The sequence below is a fragment of the Podarcis erhardii genome, assembly GCF_964252035.2.
Source record: "Podarcis erhardii genome assembly, chromosome: 5".
Classification (NCBI taxonomy): domain Eukaryota; kingdom Metazoa; phylum Chordata; class Lepidosauria; order Squamata; family Lacertidae; genus Podarcis; species Podarcis erhardii.
Genome location: NC_138509.1, coordinates 80,792,792 through 80,804,551, shown reverse-complemented (window position 1 = coordinate 80,804,551; position 11,760 = coordinate 80,792,792). Strand labels below are relative to the sequence as shown.

Below are 11,760 nucleotides of genomic sequence, written 5' to 3'. Positions count from 1 at the left end.
TCGGTGTGGTGCCTCTCACATGCCAGAGTGAACACTTACGGTACAGTTGCCACAATGCTCTCTCTGAACGCTACTTTAGGCTTCCCGGTCTCACAAGGACAACCATATTCTCTTTCCATTCTCTAGGTAGAAACAGCACCAAAAAAACAACAAACTGATTAAAATGTGTTGCCAAATGGGTAGCGCTTAGCATGATCTCACCTAATTATTCCTGAATGCTACCTACAATCACTGGGAAAATGTCCATCTGTAGTATCTCTCTAGTTAATTAGAGCTTCTTATATCTGGACCAGACAGAAGTCCACCCACCCAGAGCAGATTTGGGGTTTTTTGAGTAATTTTTTGGTCCACATCCTGTACATATGCAAAATTTCTGACCTTCTATATATATACTTCATGAGCGAGAACCACAAAAAATTGTTAGCACAGACCCAGCTGAAGAATTACAACCGGCACTGTATAATTTATACATAGCCAGATATGAAGCTGGGGAGCACAACTAAACTATAAATGCTGAATTAAATAAATACTTTTGCCAAGTGAGACTCGGTAGCACACTTGACCAGTGCAATCTTGTAACAATCACCTGTGCATAGATTTCCAGGTGCAGTTCTCCCATTCCTGAAACAATGGTCTCTTTGCTCTCGCTGTCAAAATGAACTCTGAAAGTGGGGTCTTCCCTCGTGAAGCGGTTAATGCCTTTTGAAAACTTATCCAAGTCATTCTAGAGGGGGGCGGGGAAATAAACAAGGGTAAATTAATGTCTTTCGCATCACTGAGTATAACAAGATAGTCAAAAGTGCTGGGGTTACAGGACAAATTCCCATTAAAAAATGGAGCTAGATGGTTTCTATAAACTGTAGGGTATCAATGGAACGTGTTGGCTTCAGAGCATCACAAACTTGAGACTGCTCCACTCAGTACTGCATTGATAAGTAAATACACAACTAGGATTGATCACACATAATTGCCAGGGTATCAAGCCTATTGGAACTCAGCAGCAGGAGAACCACCACACCAAAGGCTCAGCTTCTCCCGAACACAAGAACCAAATGCAACAGAAACATCACCATTTTCCTCCAAGAAAAATCAGATCACAACATTCCTTCCAGATAACTTTTACTATTCACCCTTGTTTGGACTTCCGATGCCTACCTTGTTTGATGGCTTCATTGCCACTGAAATGACAGGATCAGGGACATGAATAGATTCCTATGAAAGGGAACAGAACACAGAAACCAAAGAACCATTTGTTAATATAAAAACACTTGAAAATTATCTTTCCAGATAATTATCTTTACTTTTAACACTCAAACTCACAGGCAGCCTTCCTCTTTCTTTCTAGGACTCAAAATTTATGGGGTTTGTTAAAATAAAAGTTTCCTAATAAGGGATCAGACCCTGGTTTGTAGTCAGTTTCCCTGTTTGGATGCTATGGATAAATCAGAATTTTGTCATTATGGCATTTATGAGAAGGGAGGAGAGAAGGAAGCATGAGCGGGCATAGCTCTCATCTTAATAAATTGAGATTGCTACATCTGAATTGTGCTGTACTCTTCATAGAAGGGCTGGGTGATACATTTCTGATCATGCTCATTCATTTCAACAGAATGCAGAACTTATATTAGAATAAACTGATTATACTTGTAGGTTTTTTTAACAAAAAATTGTAATAGCTGTAAAAGCAGACTCAAAATAAAACCTTTTTTTGTGAAAGTTTCTTTAGTACAGAGGATATTTAGATTAAGGAATAACATCTGAATTGAGATTTTAAGAAATATAAAGAGAACACACAGTTCACTTCAGAGGAGGAACTTACCATGGAAAGGTCAGTGTTACATTTTTCTGAAAATGTATCCCCACTAGCACAGTCGATGCCGAATAATGCACAGATGTCTCCTGCATAAACTTCTTCCACATCCTAGCAGAAACAAAACAAAAAATAGCATTCTAGGTGCTTTTTATGGTATTAGGCAAGAGTGCAACCATTCTACAGCAGTGGTAAGACCTGCATGCATAGTCTACCCCGGATTATAACAGGGTTCTCCTAGATTCCAAGCTGCCACTAGAGGCTCTCAGTGTTTCAGTGGCAAGGAGTACCTATGCCCTTGTTCCAGCTGGCTGACAAATTATAGCCATAGCTACCATAGTCTAGGTTTTTGATAAGCTCCTGACTGGACTACTGCAATGTACACTGTGTAGGGCTTCGCTTGAAGACAGCCCCAAAGCTGCAATTGGTGTACAGTGCCACTGCCCATTTGTTGTCTGGGACAGTAAAATGGGATCATGCCATGCTGATCCTGAAAACTCACTGCTAAGCAGCAAAGTCTGACTCACGCTGACTGGTAAAGCTACCTGTCAGGAGTTAGATACCGTAATCACATTCTTTCTGCTAGATTAGCCAACATGTCAAGACAGTAGTAACCAGAGAAAGATGAGGAAGAGTGCAATACTAGGATCAGGAACGAGTGGCTCCCAGAGAGGATGGGGCGACTGATTGCCAGTATGACAAAAGCCAATTGACTAAAAGCGTTTTTACTATCAACTTGAAAGATAACTTTTGAGACTGTACTAAGATGAACTTGGAGACAAATTTAGCCCTTAAGAATAATTGAAGACTGGCCCATTTTGGCCTTACTGTTGAAAGATCAGTGGGCAGCCATCCACTTCCAGCTGTTTTTATAGGGCCATGGTGTTTAAAAGCTCACTGGGTGTGAAGAAATCGACTTGGGATTCCCCAGGCAGACATTTTATAACATCATGGGAATGTTTCGATTTTTCGTTTGCGAAGAAAAGGGGTTCTCGGGGCAAGGGGTGGATAAAATAGGGGAGCAGTTATGGCAGAATGTTAATTGTTATATAACAGGCATGTTCAACAGGTCGATTGCGATCTACCAGTTGATCGTGGGGTGACTGTGGTCTATCGCCCTTGCTGAACCCTCCCCCCAAGAAGCTCAACAACTCTGGTGATTCCTCCCCAAAACAAGCTCAACAACTCTGGTCAACCCAATGGGTAGATCACTGCCAGTTTATTGATAGTGGGAGTAGATTGCAGTCTCTTGGAAGTTGGACGTGCCTGCTATATAAGCCTTCCTGAGCTTGCAGCTTTGGTCAGCAGCTGTTTGGTTTTTCCAAAAGAGGGCCACATATTGAATGGAGGAGCGAAGGCTGGAGAGCCAGTGGCAAGGGCTCTTGCTACACCCTCCCATGGTAGCTGAGACTCAGGCAAAGGGCTCTTTAACTACTTCCCCAGTGGGAACAGAAACTTTAAAAGGGCTCTTGATGACACTGAACAGCAGCAGCTGTATCTCCACCTCTCCATCTTCTACATCCTGTCTGCCTGCACTACATAAGGCATCAAATGCTGCTGTTCATACTTCTTCTCAATTGACATGGGAGAAAGCAGCTACAGAGAGGTGTCCTCAGGATCAAGGGCGAAACTGAGGGAGGAGATGGCAACAGTATTGCACTGTACAGTCGAGCAGGGTATCAACTGAAAACCATATAGATGTTTTGGGAGAGGAAACAAATTTTAGGAGCAGCATTTATCTGCAAATAAAATCCCACCGCACAGGCAAGGAACTGAAACACCTTTAACTAGAAATGCCTGCTCTTTGACCCAGATTGCATACAAAGAATGTTGTAGCGCAGCTACAAACCCTTTTTTCCTCATGGACCACTTGAAAATTGCAGGTGGCCTTGGCAAATGACTTGATGACTATTCCACTTGTTGCAGAGACAGTAATATGCTGTGCTTGCTATGGTATGCTTTGCAGATGTATTTCTATTGCTTCTTTTATTTCTTATATTGCATTTTCTTGCATTACACTTTGCATCCCATAGAATCTGAATCATTACACAACAGAATACAACATAAGAAATAAAAGAACAAATACAATTTAAAGATCAATATGAGTTTTTGATGCAGACATGATAGGAACCACCTGACTGAAACTCGCCCAGGAGCCACAGTTTGGGAACCCCTGCCTTTGTTTACATCTTCTTCACTGAATGGAAAGGGATCGAAGTGGAATGAAATGCCTCACAGACTGGGTTTTGCCTCGACATTCACCTCCATCGTGTCTGCATGCATGCGGACCAGTCTTGGTACCCGGACCTTCTTCCCAGTCCTGGTATTGTAGATGGAATCGCCTTTCTTCAGCATCCCCTGGTAAACGCGCACGTAGGTGAGCTGCCCAAAACGCCCAGCCTGCAAGCGGCAGAAAACAGCAGCCAGTCAATCGAGGGAGACAAAACTTTAGGAGAAGCAGAGGGAATCAGCGCAACACACATCCTGAGGGGTAGAGCAAATGGCCCCTAGCAGCCCTGTCCCAACAAGTTTCAGCTCAGTTGCCCTTAGTTAGAAAGTTTTGTCAGAGGAGACCTACCTCAAGTTTAAATGCCAGGCCCAAAAAAGGCAAGGAACCGTCTCTGGCAGAGCTCAGCGAAATCATAGATTTTTCCTTGGAATCCCTTGAAGAAGAGAAAAGTTAAGTTTAAAATGCAATATTTCTATGGTACTTCCCAATCCGTTCTTGTTGTGGGGATCTGTTCTGAAGGACGATCTAATGAGCAGCCTTAACAGGCTCTGAAGACCAATGGCAGATGTAGAATTATAACTAAGAACAGCCTTAGTTGGGTTTATGTCCTTTTTGTATGTGTTTACCAGTTAAATCTGGCCTCTTAAGTGAGATGGGTGCACAACCCTAGAGTCGGACACGACTGGCCCGTACGGGCAGGGGTACCTTTACCTTTACCTTTACCAGTTAAATCAGTCCTACCTGGTTTCCGTGCAGGTTTTTAAAGGAAAACTCTTAAAAATCCACATGGGTTGTGTGTGTATCCTCATCTTTCCCCCAAAGGAAAATTTAAGAGGGGGGTCGAAGCACTGCCTCTCCTTTCTTCCTTTGCAGATTTTAGCCACTTGGAGCAGCTAATGTATTCTAAATCCTGCTGCATGGATTTAAAGAGTTCTGCAATTCCCCCTGGAAGCGATGGGCATAAAAATATGTCTTTGATCTCAGAAAGAGTGTAAGGGTGAAATTATTATTGTCCCCTGTGACGACAGACTGCTCTGCCTCCTTTCTTTTAGCAAATGTTTTGTGCCACTGAGGAAGTGGTAATTCTGTATTGATTTGTTTTGGATGTTTGTATGTGATGCCAATAAAAGGTTTGATGATGATGATGATTGTCCCCCTGGATCCAGCAGCTTCCCCACCCGCCATGCAATCTCCCTGAGAGTGACTGCATGTCATCCCGTCCTGTTGCTCCCAGGGGGAATTGGAGACACATTTTCAACCCACACAGCCAGATCGACATGGGCTAACTGATTCCAAGTAACTGGTACATGAAAGTAAAGCCCAAAGGGTCAGCTCTCAGGTCACCACATTGGGGAATTGGGCAGGAGTCTTACTCAATTCACACATCTAAGGAGGTGCAGGTAAGGTGTCTGTTGTAGAATCTGAACTCACCAAATTCCTTCCTAAGAATTCTTAGGCTTGATTTTTAGCCAAAATGTGCACTGCTGGAGGTAGGTGTAAGTGAGTTAAGGCGGATTTAATACCTATCTTTTGGAGTTGTAAAAAACCCGATGCATTTCTGGAGAGAAGCACCCAAATATTATACGGACAAGTACAAGCTATGATCTCCCGAGAAATTCTAAAATTCTCCTTTAGATAACTTCATTCTGAGGTCATTAATACTGATTTACAGCTGATTACTGCACCGCCAACATACAGCAAAACAACTGTATTTCACAAAAACGGAAAAATAAAGACATTCCCATAACAGGGTAAGGAAAATCTGGTGAACTCTCTTAATGTTCTAGCTTACATATGAGAGAAACACAATGTGTAATAATGAAGAAAAGAAACTTATTGGGAAAGGGGCCTTGTTTTTGCACTATGGAATGACAATGTAAATGACGCTGCTTTCCCTTTTAATTTATTCATGGTACTATAGGTTTTCTGTTATGTTGCCCCGTTCCCACCTTCAAGTGTCATTTCCCTTTCCTTTCCTATAATTGCTGCATATACTTACTCTCTATTTTTGAAGTGTGTGTTTTTTTAACCGAAACATAAATAAATCTTAGTCAGCCTCTCAGCATCTTGCAGTATTGAATTCTGAAGAGACAGCCAAAAGGGTTTTTAAAATAATAATAATAATAAGAGAGAGCTGAAGGTAGTTTAATAGACACATGCCCATTTCTTTTGTCTAGTGTCACCTCTAATCAATTGAAGTTTCCAGGATTTTAAAGGACTACAAAAGCCAGCAACGCTCATTTACTAGAGACAACAGTGGAATGAGCATCCACATCACAAGCAACAATGCCTCTATTATATCACCTTCTGTTCTTTCTTTTTTAAAAGATGCCTGATTAATCACTGGGGATGAGAACAAGAAAAGACCTACAGCTTTTGATGTGTCTGCCACCTACAGGCCAAACAGGTGTACCCACCAGCTTAGGAGACGAAAGCCTGCCTCAGACAAAGTGGGCTTTATCTTACAAAATCACTGCCTTTCATCTTCAACCGTAGCATAGGGTACTTAGTGGCCACATTATAAATAAATATAATTTTTTCCTTCAATTTAGAAAAAAACAAGGCCTATGCAAACTAGATCTGTTTTCCTCCACTTTCTATACTTACTCCTGGTTGGAAATCGCGTAGTTCTGGACTTCGGATGGGTTTGGGAGGTATTCCAGAACAGCATCCAACAGAGGCTGCACACCTTTGTTCTTCAGAGCACTTCCTACCAGCACAGGTGTGAAGGCTTTGCTGAGTGTTGTCCTTCTGATTGCAAGCTTGAGAGAAACAGAACATTCACAGCGTTAACAGCTGGATTCTTAAGGGCACTTGGCATACAAGAATGCACAGCATCATGCTTTCTGTTCCCCACCAAATGAAAACAATTATAAGAAAAGCAATGTTTGTGACTACACGATACAAAGGGGGACTTTTTCAACTGTGGAAAGAAGCTTTAAAACAGGACACCAGCTCAGTTTTTAAGCTGAACAAAGAGGCTTCCCTGAAAGGCCTCAGTCCAGTATACCTGAAGGAGCGTCTCCACCCCCATCATTCTGCCCGGACGCTGAGGTCCAGCGCCGAGGGCCTTCTGGCGGTTCCCTCATTGCGAAAAGTAAAGCTACAGGGAACCAGGCAGAGGGCCTTCTCGGTAGTGGCGCCCGCCCTGTGGAACGCCCTTCCAGCAGATGTCAAAGCGATAGACCAGTGTTTCCCAACCGGTGTTCCGCGGCACACTAGTGTGCCGCGAGACGTTGCCTGGTGTGCCGTGGGAGGGCACACTCATTGAAAGCAAACAAGCATTATGGCGGCGGCGGCAGCAGCAGCAGCAATGACGGCAGAGGCAGCGCTTAGGCCCGGCCCACATCGCCTCGGCTCACAGGCTCCGGGCGCCGACGCCGCCCCCTCCTCCCGCCACCAGGACGCGCGATTGGGTGGCGGGCGCTGGGCAGGCGGTGCTCCGCTGGCCCGGCTGAGGAGCGAGCGCAGGCGGAGAGGGGCGGTCGGGGCGCCGCTGCGCCTTCCCGGGGCGCCCAGTCCGCGCGCGGCGGGAGGCAGCTCCACTGGAGCCACTTACCTCGGAGGAAACGGGCACGGGGAGCAGGGCAGTTGGAGGAGGGCTAGGCCTCGACCCTGCGGCGGGGCAGGGTTAGGCACGCCTCAGGCCGGCATCCGTCGGGGTTTCGCCCGCCCAGCTTGGGCCTGGGACCCGGCTGCAAGAAGTGCACCGCCAGCATTTAAAAATCGCCCCGGGACAGCGGAGGACTTGTCCGCTGTCCCGCGGCGATTTAAAAGCCCCTGGGAAGGCAGGCAGGGGGGACAAAGACTTTTGCCCCCCGCCCGCCTTCAGAAGAGGTCCAGGACCTCTTCTGAAGGCTGGCGGGGGGTGAAAGTCCTTGCTCCCCCCCTGCCTGCCTTCCCGGGAGAGCGGAGAAAAGCAGCGTGTTTCTCCGCTGTCCTGGACGGCTTTTGAAGGCAGGCGGGGGGAGCAAAGACTTTCGCCCCCCGCCCGCCTTCAGAAGAGGTCCGGGACCTCTTCTGAAGGCAGGCGGGGGGCGAAAGTCTTTGCTCCCCCCTGCCTGCCTTCCCGGGAGAGCGGAGAAATGCAGCGTGTTTCTCCGCTGTCCCGGACAGCTTTTGAAGGCAGGCAGAGGGGAGCAAAGACTTTCGCCCCCCGCCCGCCTTCAGAAGAGGTCCAGGGCCTCTTCTGAAGGCGGGCGGGGGGCAAAGGTCTTTGCTCCCCCGTGCCTGCCTTCCCGGGAGAGCGGAAAGTCTTTGCTCCCCCCCCTTCAAAAGCCGTCCGGGACAGAGGAGAAACGTGCTGCGTTTCTACGCTCTCCCGGGAAGGCAGGCAGGGGGGAGCAAAGACTTTTGCCCCCCGCCTGCCTTCAGAAGAGGTCCTGGACCTCTTCTGAAGGCGGGCGGGGGGCGAAAGTCTTTGCTCCCCCCGCCTGCCTTCAAAAGCCGTCCAGGACAGCGGAGAAACACGCTGCTTTTCTCCGCTCTCCCGGGAAGGCAGGCAGGGGGGGAGCAAGGACTATTGCCCCCCGCCCGCCTTCAGAAGAGGTCCTGGACCTCTTCTGAAAGCGGGCGGGGGGGCGAAAGTCTTTGCTCCCCTCTGCCTGCCTTCAAAAGCTGTCCGGGACAGCGGAGAAACACGCTGCGTTTCTCCGCTCTCCCGGGAAGGCAGGCGGGGGGAGCAAAGACTTTCACCCCCCGCCCGCCTTCAGAAGAGGTCCTGGACCTCTTCTGAAGGCGGGCGGGGGGCGAAAGTCTTTGCTCCCCCCGCCTGCCTTCAAAAGCCGTCCAGGACAGCGGAGAAACACGCTGCTTTTCTCCGCTCTCCCGGGAAGGCAGGCGGGGGGGAGCAAGGACTTTTGCCCCCCGCCCGCCTTCAGAAGAGGTCCTGAACGCGGGCGGGGGGCGAAAGTCTTTGCTCCCCTCTGCCTGCCTTCAAAAGCTGTCCGGGACAGCGGAGAAACACGCTGCGTTTCTCCGCTCTCCCGGGAAGGCAGGCGGGGGGAGCAAAGACTTTCACCTCCTGGAAGGTCCTGGACCTCTTCTGAAGGCGGGCGGGGGAACAAAAGTCTTTGCTCCCCCCGCCTGCCTTCAAAAGCCGTCCAGGATAGCGGGAAGCGCTTCCCTGCTATCCCGGACTGCTTTTAAAATGCTGGCGGTGGGGAGCAAAGCCTTTCGGCCCCCGCCGGCCTTCCTGGACCTCTTCTGAAGGCCAGAGGGGGGGGGAAGGCTTTGCTCCCCACCGCCAGCATTTAAAAGAGGTCCCCGGAGATTTCCTTATAGGCTTTCTTCTTGCGAAGCAAGCCCATAGGGAAATTCATCTTGCGAAGTGCCTCAAAAAACGGAAAACCCTTTCGTCTTGCGGGTTTTCAGTCTTGCGAGGCATTCGTCTTGCGGGGCACCACTGTATATATAGTCAATATAGGCACAGAGTTAATTTTTTAAACATTTTCTAATGGTGGTGTGCCTCGAGATTTTTTTCATGAAACAAGTGTGCCTTTGCCCAAAAAAGGTTGGGAAACACTGCGATAGACAACTGCCTGACATTCAGAAGACATCTTAAGGCAGCCCTGTTCAGGGAAGTTTTTAACGTGTGATATTTTATTGTATTTTTGCTTTTTATGGAAGCCGCCCAGAGTGGCTGGGGAGGCCCAGCCAGATGGGCGGGGTATAAATAATAAATTATTATTATTATTATTATTATTATTATTATTATTATTCTTTACGTAACTCAGGAGGTGGCCAAAATTCACACAGAAAACAAGTCCTTAGTGTAATCATCACACTTGCATTTGAGTGTGAATGTCATGGTGTTGAGGATCAACCTACTAGATGCAAGAGAAAGCAAATGCCAAAAGGGAAAAGAAAGAAAAGTACGCATAAGCACAAAGCTGCTACCAAGTAGAAACCAGGATTTGTTGGGGTTTAACAAGTTGGAAGAAAAGCCACAGCCAAGCTTGCATTGCAGCAACTACAACTGGAACAATGCTAACAGGTTCGAGCCCCACAATGAGCAAAAAATTCCTGCATTGCAGGGAGTTGGCCGTATCTACGGGGCCGCCTCTCCTGGTATGTCCCACAGAGGAACTTACGGTCTTCAAACAAAAACATCCTGAAGGTCCCAGGCCAGAGAGGTTAGGCTGGCCTCAACTAGAGCCAGGGCTTTTTCGGCTGTGGCTCCAATCTGGTGGAACGCTCTGTCACAAGAGACTAGGGCCCTGCGGGACTTGACATCTTTCCACAGGGTCTGCAAGACAGAGCTGTTCCACCAGGCCTTTGGTCAGGGCACAGCCTGACTCCCTCCTTTGGCTATCTTCACAGAACTTTAGCCTAATGGTTGCTATCAATTTGAGTTGAATTAATTTTAATGAAATGATTTTAGAATGTTGTATTATTTTATTGTTGTTAGCCGCCCTGAGCCCGGCTTCGGCTGAGGAGGGCGGGATATAAATAAATAAATAAATAAATAATAATAATAATAATAATAATAATAATAATAATAATAATAATTAGACTATATGACCCTCGTGGTCCCTTCCAGCTCTACAGTTCTATGATCCTATCAACCTGGGATAGTTCGGTTGACATCTCTGTGTTGTGACAGGGGACAAAACTCTGTGTATATCTGTGATGGTGCAGCAGCTGTCGTTTCGGCTCTAGCCCTCCTCATTCCTGTCAGGGCCTAGCCTGGACCTGCCACCAGATGTATTCGTCTCTAGGCCTGTGCTCAGGGCCTCCAAGATCAGCGGCTCAAGCTAGGAAAGGGCCAAGAGCCAAACTCCTGTGACTGATACCAGGCCTGGCAAACCTAAAGGTTTAATACCATCTGTCAGACTGGAGAGGCCAGCCCTGTAGATCCCTATTCCCTTCTAGGTTGGATGAGGACTCTGGCTCCACATTACCTTGGCAGGCCAGATCTGAAGTACCAAGTTTAAGCCCTCAAAGTACCTGATCTTCCTTCCTCTCCCTGCAAATAGAATATGGCATATCGCAGACAGGAGACCAAGATTAGCACCCTGACTGGAAATATCTATGTTCTATTCACAGAAACTGCAACTCCCTCCTTGCCTTTCCCCCCCTTTATTTCTGCAGATGACTTTTGTACCCTGACTTCAGCAGCTGCGGCACACCAGTCAGGGTTTCAACCTCAGGAGTAATGTTTTGCTGTCAGCAAACGAGATGTTTATTTAAGTCCATGATGCCTAATGAGCACGCAAGAAGAACCCAATGCATTTTCCATGGAAAATTATTTTAAACCAGAACTTGGCTGCCTGCCACAGGCTAGAAATCCATCACTGGGGACAAATTAGCACAAACAAAGCTGCCTCTTGGCCTTTCCACAGCCATTAAGTAATTTGTAATTAATTAGCTCTGGGAGAAGGAAGGCAGGGGGAGACAAGGCCGCTTTGAACCAGAAAACTGTTTTTGCCACCCATACGACAAATGATTTTAAGATGATGTTTTTTTCATCCTAGATGCAGAGCCACAGGATTAATCGACTACTTTGACCACATGCACATCACACCTTTGAAGCACTATGAGAACACTTTAGACAGTCATGGCTTCCGCCCAAAAATTCTGGAAGCTGGAGTTGGTTAAAGGGGCGGAGAGTGACAGTTCAGAGTGGCTTATCAATCAATCTCTCTTCCAAGGGAACTCTGGGAATTGCAGCTCTAAGAGATGAATAGGGGAATCCTAACAACTCTCTGCGCTTCAACAG

The 11,760-nt window shown here is 47.1% G+C and overlaps 1 protein-coding gene across 1 annotated transcript in view; it reads right to left on the bottom strand.

Moving 5' to 3' along the window:
* The window catches only part of GFM1 (G elongation factor mitochondrial 1), a 42,382-nt gene that overhangs the window by 20,007 nt on the left and 10,615 nt on the right, over nt 1-11,760 (bottom strand). The window contains exons 7-13 of the mRNA XM_081862396.1: nt 6,648-6,802; nt 4,389-4,473; nt 4,073-4,210; nt 1,820-1,921; nt 1,156-1,212; nt 587-724; nt 40-122 (exon numbers count right to left, since the gene is read on the bottom strand). Of these exons, the coding sequence (XP_081718522.1) occupies nt 40-122; nt 587-724; nt 1,156-1,212; nt 1,820-1,921; nt 4,073-4,210; nt 4,389-4,473; nt 6,648-6,802 (758 nt within the window). The remainder of the gene's footprint in view (nt 1-39; nt 123-586; nt 725-1,155; nt 1,213-1,819; nt 1,922-4,072; nt 4,211-4,388; nt 4,474-6,647; nt 6,803-11,760) is intronic.